Here is a 9,054-nt window from a genome sequence, read left to right as displayed (position 1 = left end):
CAGACTTAGCTGCAGACATATCAATGAGTGCAATGAGTTTTTATTCAACATTGTTAAATAAAGTTATAATGTAAAAATATTCCATCAAATTTAGAATGAACTAAAGAATTGAAAGCTCCAACAAATTGCAAAGCAGGGCACACGCTATAATATCATCGACTGGCAGAAATATTTATAGGCTTCTCAATGCATATTCACTTAGAGGAATATGACAAGTTGAAGATAAGTTAGTAGATATCTTGTATCCAAAGGGGTAATATCGCTCCCTCCAGAAGAGAGTGCAAAATATAGGCAACATCACATCGCCCATGAAAGGGTTCGATTTATTTTCCCAAAAATCTGATGAGCCATTTGAAAAATACAAATCCAGTCTCTATTTGAACCCTACCATTATTTAGCTGCCACTATAGAAGGAGGGTTGAAAAATACAGCGCCATGGCATTCAAACAAAAGTTTTATAGTATATTAATTTTGTGGTTAAAATTCCGTTGTCTAAATTGAACAGTACTAGTTTAATGCTTAATATACAAAGTTAATATTGTGTATGTAGTAGTAAAATGATTGAAAAGTTTAGTCTTTTAATGTTAGAGGCAATTATGCTAAAGTTTGGTATAGTTATTGTCTTTGGGTATGCTTATCAAACGTGTCACCCAATCTTTTACACCTGGAGGACAGCAAATAGGGATATGACAGCTTGAACGATGTTGTGGAGTGTGTTTGACCTTGAGCACATATTTTGCACACATCGACTTTAGGTAGGTGTTTAGCTCTGTAATGTTTGTCACTTACAACAAATATAATGAATCGAAAATGTTCTCTAATCTAGACATTTTCTCACATTCATAATACTTTTATGTTTTGGTGATTGAACTATTGAACTTTCAGAGCATTCTTTGATTTTTAGAAATGTGTTTAGAAGAATGGCAATTAGCTCCTTTGAGCTGTGCTTCATTCTACACCATTTCTTTTTCAAGCCTTTGAACCTTCAAAGAAGCCTTCTAGGAATCAAAGCCGCAACCCCTTCCTTCCCTCCCTCCCTCATTCCCTCCCTCCCTCGTTCCCTCCCTCCCTCGTTCCCTCCCTCCCTCGTTCTCTCCCTCCCTCGTTCCCTCCCTCCCTCGTTCCCTCCCTCCCTCGTTCCCTCCCTCCCTCGTTCCCTCCCTCCCTCGTTCCCTCCCTCCCTCATTCCCTCCCTCCCTCGTTCCCTCCCTCCCTCGTTCCCTCCCTCCCTCATTCCCTCCCTCCCTCGTTCCCTCCCTCCCTCGTTCCCTCCCTCCCTCGTTCCCACCCTCCCTCGTTCTCTCCCTCCGTCGTTCCCTCCCTCCGTCGTTCCCTCCCTCCCTCGTTCCCTCCCTCCCTCGTTCCCTCCCTCCCTCGTTCCCTCCCTCCCTCGTTCCCTCCCTCCCTCGTTCCCTCCCTCCCTCGTTCCCTCCCTCCCTCGTTCCCTCCCTCCCTCGTTCTCTCCCTCCCTCGTTCCCTCCCTCCCTCGTTCCCTCCCTCCCTCGTTCCCTCCCTCCCTCGTTCCCTCCCTCACTCGTTCCCTCCCTCCCTCGTTCCCTCCCTCCTTCGTTCCCTCCCTCCCTCGTTCCCTACCTCCCTCGTTCCCTCCCTCCCTCGTTCCCTCCCTCCCTCGTTCCCTCCCTCCCTCGTTCCCTCTCTCCCTCGTTCCCTCCCTCCCTCGTTCCCTCCCTCCCTCGTTCCCTCCCTCCCTCGTTCCCTCCCTCCCTCGTTCCCTCCCTCCCTCGTTCCCTCCCTCCCTCGTTCCCTCCCTCCCTCGTTCTCTCCCTCCCTCGTTCCCTCCCTCCCTCGTTCCCTCCCTCCCTCGTTCCCTCCCTCCCTCGTTCCCTCCCTCCCTCGTTCCTTCCCTCCCTCGTTCCCTCCCTCCTTCGTTCCCTCCCTCCCTCGTTCCCTACCTCCCTCGTTCCCTCCCTCCCTCGTTCCCTCCCTCCCTCGTTCCCTCCCTCCCTCGTTCCCTCCCTCCCTCGTTCCCTCCCTCCCTCCCTCCCTGGCAATTGCAATCATAAACAACTGTATCTTAGATTGCTTGCAGCCTGACTGTATCATAACATTGTTGTTTATATACATGTAAGTGTCCTAATACAAACTAACATATATGCTATCAGATGACTTATAGGTCATGAGAGATCACCTCATGAGTCTCAAATATACAACTGTTTTCATAGCCTACAAGCCTAAATTCTTTTCTTTCAGAGCCGAAGATTCAACTCTTTTTACTCCTCCAAAAATTATCTTGTAGTTGAACATAATTTTTAGGGGTGTTAAAGAAATTGAAGTGTAAATGTACAATAAGTTAAATATAAAATACAAATATGTAAAAATGTAAACATATATACTATATACTGTAATATAACATATACGAGTATACATGTATATCTGCTCTCATCTGTTGACAACTGGAAAAATGTTTAATTCCAGTTGAAGGGCACCAGTGGTGGGAGAACGGCTTGTTAATCACATATCAATGTTCAATGGATAATCACCATCAACCAATGAGAACTGCCAAAAGGGTTACCGTTTTGAAATGGTTGAGCAGATAACTCCTAGCATACCCGCATATCGATGCAAAATCATTTTTTTTATTTAATGTGCATTGGTCTGGCTTGCAGATAATCATAAACTTTTCAAAAATGTAACATTTGTCTTTTGTGCTTGTGCTTGTGTTTGCGTAAGCTTTACCTTGCCTGATTGTCTTCGATTTAACAGTGTAAGCTATATTTGCTCAGTGAGTCTCCAAATATGCTTAATATGTTAATTTTTCAGTGTACAGTTATATACATTCCTTGAGTACAACTATATACATATATTGAGTACAACTATATACATACATTGAATGCAACTACATACATACATTACGTACAACTATATACATACACTGAGTACAGCTGTATACATACATTGAGTACAACAATATACATACACTGAGTATAACTATATACATACATTGAGTACAACAATATACATACACTGAGTACAACTATATACATACATTGAGTATAACTATATACATACATTGAGTACAACAATATACATACACTGAGTATAACTATATACATTCATTGAGTACAACAATATACATACACTGAGTACAACTATATACATACATTGAGTACAACTATATACATACATACATAAGTTGAGTACAACTATATACATAAATTGACTATAATTGCATGCATGCATAAAGAGTAACCACATGTTTACATAAAGCATAACTGCGTGTGTACAGAATATAACTGTAAGCATTCGTAAAGTCTGCCTGCATGGACGCTCATATATATTTTCACATTTGTTTCTAAAATAACCTTTAATAACAAGCAAACAATGTCAACAACATTGTCATGTAATACTCCACTATAGTTGCTCACATTTCAAATAACTGCCTGTTTGTCTGTCTGTCTTGAGTTGAATTAATACAAACTTTATTTACAAGCAGTGCACGAAGCCAGTGAGGTCATAGAAATCATGATGAAGTGATAAAAGTGATTTCTGTCAATGAAGGAAAGAATAAAATAGGAATTTCTCATCAGAGTAGTGTGGCAGCGTGTATTAAATGTGTCACTCAATCTTTCACAGTGATGCCTAGTGAACTGGTGAGTGGGGATATGACAGCTTAAACGATGTTGTGGAGTGTGTTTGACCTTGAGCACATATTTTGCACACATCAACTCTGGATAAGTGTTTCGCTCTGTAATGTTCGCCGTATACAACCGCTCGCTATAGGATTCTATCCATGGGTCTAAACCGTTGGCAGCAAATGTTTTTTGTGATACTTCTAAAAGAGTGCAATACAATTAAGTGAATCAAATGGTCTGACGCTTTGATAGGTCAGTTACTGCCACACATACATGTACTACTTATAAAAACTTAAAGGTTGACTTGCAACAAAATTCACATTACAGTTATTTGATATCAAAAGATTCACCATGTCTTACTCTGTTATGTTGTAGGTGCAAAATATATGGGAATGTGATTAAAAGCTCTTAAATGCTAAAAAACGAACAGTTAATCGCAGCTACACAAGACCGCCGTAGTTTGGATTCTCTTTCTAAAATGGCTCAAATGTGACGTAGTTGTGGTAGATGGTTTCTATTTATACTTTCACGCAACCTTATTCGTCAAAATATTTTCACAAATAACTTCACGCATTCAATAAAACCATGTCTATTGTCTTTACGTGTCTATTTTATCGTCATTGTAATGCTGTCACTTTTAGCAGTCATATCTTATAACTTACCGTAAAAATTCATTTACTTTTTTAACCTTACCTCGAAGGAGTACATATCATTGTCTGATAATCAAGACGAGTCTGTTCGTCACCTGTGATAATCGAAAAGTTCTGTAAAAAATATTTGCGAAGTATTGGGTCACATGATCAGATCACGATTTGACGATTTGATCAAGCCGAAACAAAACTGTAAAGTAGCGAGCATTTATATTTGATACGGGGTCTTCGGTAAAACCCGAAGTGTTTGTCATAAACTAGTGCTACGATAAGTTTAATATTGAGCTTTTGATTGGCCTTTCAATTCACGTGAGAACATCACGGAACAAGACAATAACCAAACTATCAAGGCTACGTCAGAGAAATAAATGGATTCCAATCTACGGCGGCTTTTCGTTTTTGAGCTTTTAAGAGCTTGTAATCACATTTCCACATATTTGGCACCTACAACACAGCAGAGTAAGACATGCTGAATCCTTTGATACCGAATAACTGTAATGTGATTTTTTGTTGCAAGTCAACCTTTAAATGCTCTATCAGTACAATTTGTTGTTAACGTTCAACTTCTACGCTGGCAGTAAATATACTGCAGATGTAAATGTGATATTGACATTTGAGGCACTAATTAGCGATATGTCTGGTAGTTGTTACACTCTTAGTTTATGGACATCACGTCACAATCGTCATGGGCAACAAGTAACGTTGTAATGCTTCCCGTAGCCAACTGAATGTAGAGACTATCTTATAGGATAAAAGATGTCAGTATAGTTTTTGCAGATGTTTTACAGCTATATTCTACAACTATCACTATTTTTCTTCCAAAAAATCAAATGTAATAGATCAAAAATGTTCTCTAATTTAGACATTTTTTCACATTAATTATACTTTTATGTTTTGGTAATTGAACTATTGAACTTCCAGAGCATTCTTTGATTTTTAGAAATGTGTTTAGAAGAATGGCAATTAGCTCCTTTGAGCTGTGCTACATTCTATATCATTTCTTTTTCAAGCCTTTGAACCTTCAAAGAATCCTTCTAGGAATCAAAGCCGTAACCCCTTCCCTCCCTGGCAATTGCAATTATAAACAACTGTATCTTAGATTGATTGCAGCCTGACTGTATCATAACATTGTTGTTTGTATACATGTAAGTGTCCTAATACAAACAAACATATATGATATCAGATGGCTTATAGGTCATGAGAAATTACCTCATGAGTCTTAAATGTACAACTGTTTTCATAGCCTACAAGCCTAAATTCTTTTCTTTCAGAGCCGAAGATTCAACTCTTTTTACTCCTCCAAAGACTAGCGTGTAGTTGAACAAAGTTTTTAGTGGTGTTAAAAAATTTAAAGTGTAAATGTACAATAAAAAAAATATAAAACACAAATATGTAAAAATGTAAATACATATATGTACTATATACTGTAACATAACATATAAAAAACTGAGCTGATGGTCAACCACATATACAGACATACATGTATATTTGCTTTCATTAGTTGATAACTGGGAAAATGTTTAATTCCAGTTGAAGGGCACCAGTGATGGGAGAACGGCTTGTTAGTCACATATCAATGGTCAATGGATAATCACCATCAACCAATGAGAACTGTCAAAAGGGTTACCATTTTGAAATGATTGAGCAGACAACTCATAGCATACCTGCATATTGACGCAGCTTGTGCTTGTCTTTGAGTAACCTTTACTTTGCCTGATCATCTTCAATTTAACAGTGTAAGCTATATTTGCTCAGTTGATCTCCAAATATGCTTGCTGTGTTAAGTTTTCAGTGCACAGTTATATACATTCACTAGCTGTACCATCCGGCGTTGCCTGGGTAATAAAAAAGTCTTTGGACAGAAAATTGATTTGTCCTTAACATATAACAACAATTACCATTCTAACTTTCAAACTACATATCATAAGAGAAGTGTTTTCTGTAGTCGAAATAAATTAGGAGAGAAAATAAAAACAACTGCAAAAGTTTTCAAACTTTGTCAAACAACTGTAACTTTCAAACTTTATATCATGAGGGAATGATTTTGTGCAGATCAGGTTCTTTTCTTTGGAGGTATTAGACAATGTGTAACTTGTGAGAACACATGTATTTAACAGATTAATAAAAAAAATATGACAGAATATGGTAGTATTTTGTGGTTGAAGTTTTATTAGAACAGTGTATGCTAAAAATGGTTGAATGAAAAATTAATATTAATAATAAAGGTTGGAAACTAACTAAGTAATAATAGGTAACAGTGATATGACAAAAAATAATGGTTAAATTTCAAACAGATATTAAACGCAAATTATGTTTAAAAATGCAAGTTGCAATAAAAACGAGAACGTAAAAAGATTTACAAACTTATATTATAAATTTCAAAAGTTATACAAAGTTTATAATTGTAATAAGAGAATGTAAATCTACCTATATATATATATATATATATATATATTTCTCAAAGTATGTAAATGTATGTAAATATAAGAGAGTGAGGAATAACTGATACTAAAAATAAATCTTACAGATAATCTTACATGTACATTAATCTTACAAATGATTGTTGTAAAGTTTGAAAATATTTACAAATTGGTTAGGTTTAGAAGGAAAGCTGTGTAAGCTAATACAAAAAGCGAGCACTGATACAAAAAATGTTTGAAACATGCATTTAACGAGCACAACATTCAGCTGTTGAGGAAAGGAAATAGCGCGTGTTACTATACTATATCGTTATTAAAATAAATGATAATTAACAAAATGAATAACATTTAACAAAATAAAAACAACTGTGAAGGTTTTCAAAATTTTTTAAACAACTGTAACTTTCAAACTTCATATCATGAGGAAAAGATTTTCAAACCACTGTAACTTAAAAAACTCATAACTTTCAGTGACGTATAGCTTTTAATAACAAACAGTTCAATCTATTCTAGCGGAACTGTTCTAGTGTTCTAGCGAAACAATTTTCCCCAATAAAATAAAATTATGTAGATTTTAATCCGTTTCAAGATGAGAAAAACTTGGGTAAACTAGGAGATATACTTTGGTAAAGTATTTTTTCAACATTTTACGCCATAAGCTGTACTGTATACTGCATACTACAAATAGAAACGGGTATATATAGATCGTAGTTAATTTTAATAAAATGTTTTCTATTTATAATGATGCAAAAAAAGCAAAAGTAAACATTTCATACGTTTGGCTTTTAAAACATCCAAAGCATTAAAGATTGAAATACAATACTAAAAAACGCAAATCTAGATCATAAAACAGCAATAAAATGCAACAGAAAGTTGCATCAAAAATCGTAGGAAAAAGAAAATATAAACAGCAATGGCCTTTTTACTTTACATCCTTAAAGGAGACTCAACCTCCAAAACAATTTAAGGTGACTACACTGGAAGGTTTACCTCCTAGCATATTTCTCTGGTAGAGGAGGCGTCGTCCCACATGGTTTCGCCCTTTTTGTAAAGAACACACTAAGCGTAAAATGCTTATCCATTTCGAAGCATTTCAGGAGCTTTGCTAATTGCAATGCACATGCTCCAGTTTAGTCGAGAACCAAATTTATGTTCAAGCTGCGAGGCGAGCAAATCTCAAAATCTTTATTGAAAAACCTAAGGCTAAAATAATTAAAACGCGCATGCTATATGTTTTATATCAAAATGCATAAGATTACTGTGGTAGTATAGCTCAGTGGTAGAGCATCCAAATAAAACCCTCGTCGATGAGAAAATGGTCGTGAGTACAAATCCATCAGATTACAAAAATTCAAGATTTTAAGACCTATAGCCGGAAAACCGATAGATACACAACATACTTTGAGAAATATATACACTGTATATGTATAGATTGAGTACAACTGTATACATAGATTGAGTATAACTATATACATATATTGAGTAAAACATAGATAGGTACGTATGTACATACATACATATGTATGTAGATACATACATACATACATATGAATGTACATATGTACGTACATACATACATACATACATACATACGTACGTACATACGTACATACATATGTACATACGTACATACGTACGTACGTACGTACATACATACATACGTATGTACGTACATACGTACATACGTACGTACGTACGTACATACATACATACGTATGTACGTACATACATACATACGTACATACGTATGTACCCACATACATACGTACGTACACACGTACGTACATACGTACGTATATACGCCATATGTACGTACATATGTACGTACATACGTATGTACATATGTACATACATACATACATATGTACATACATACGTACATACATATGTACGTACATACATGTGTACGCACATACATATGTACGTACATACATACATACGTACATACATACATACGTACATCCATATGTACATACATACATACATATGTATGTACATACATGCATACATACATATGTACATACATATGTACCTACATACATACGTACGTGCATACATACATACACACATATGTGCATATGTACATACATACATACATTGGGGATGAGAAAGAGAAGAGGAATGTTGATGAAAGATGGTGGTAGATAGAGAAAGTGATGGGACTGAAGAGCCGGTAGCAAACAAGATATTATTGAAAGTAGTGGTGAGAGACTACAAGCTGTAGCATGAGTGAGGCCAAGAAACCTGTGCTGTAAGAAATGGGAAGTACTGTGCACCCTCAGGATACAATTACCCTGATAAACGATTTTTTCACCTTACGAAGTTGAGCATGATGATTTTGTCACTTCACCATACAAATTTTATTTCACCATACACATTCAAGAAACTTTT

General features: G+C 36.5%; 1 protein-coding gene across 1 annotated transcript; it reads right to left on the bottom strand.

Moving 5' to 3' along the window:
* Positions 1 to 985: 985 nt before the first annotated feature.
* LOC137389858 (octapeptide-repeat protein T2-like) lies at positions 986 to 5,913 on the bottom strand. The gene is made up of 2 exons (XM_068076005.1): positions 5,908 to 5,913; positions 986 to 1,897 (listed from the first exon to the last, which is right to left on the bottom strand). The coding sequence occupies exons 1-2, from the start codon at positions 5,911 to 5,913 to the stop codon at positions 986 to 988; spliced, it is 918 nt and encodes a 305-aa protein (XP_067932106.1).
* Positions 5,914 to 9,054: the final 3,141 nt, after the last annotated feature.

Source organism: Watersipora subatra, chromosome 1 (genome assembly GCF_963576615.1).
Source record: "Watersipora subatra chromosome 1, tzWatSuba1.1, whole genome shotgun sequence".
NCBI lineage: Eukaryota > Metazoa > Bryozoa > Gymnolaemata > Cheilostomatida > Watersiporidae > Watersipora > Watersipora subatra.
The sequence above is the reverse complement of the archived record's forward strand: the minus strand, read 5'-3'. Positions and strand labels throughout refer to the sequence as shown.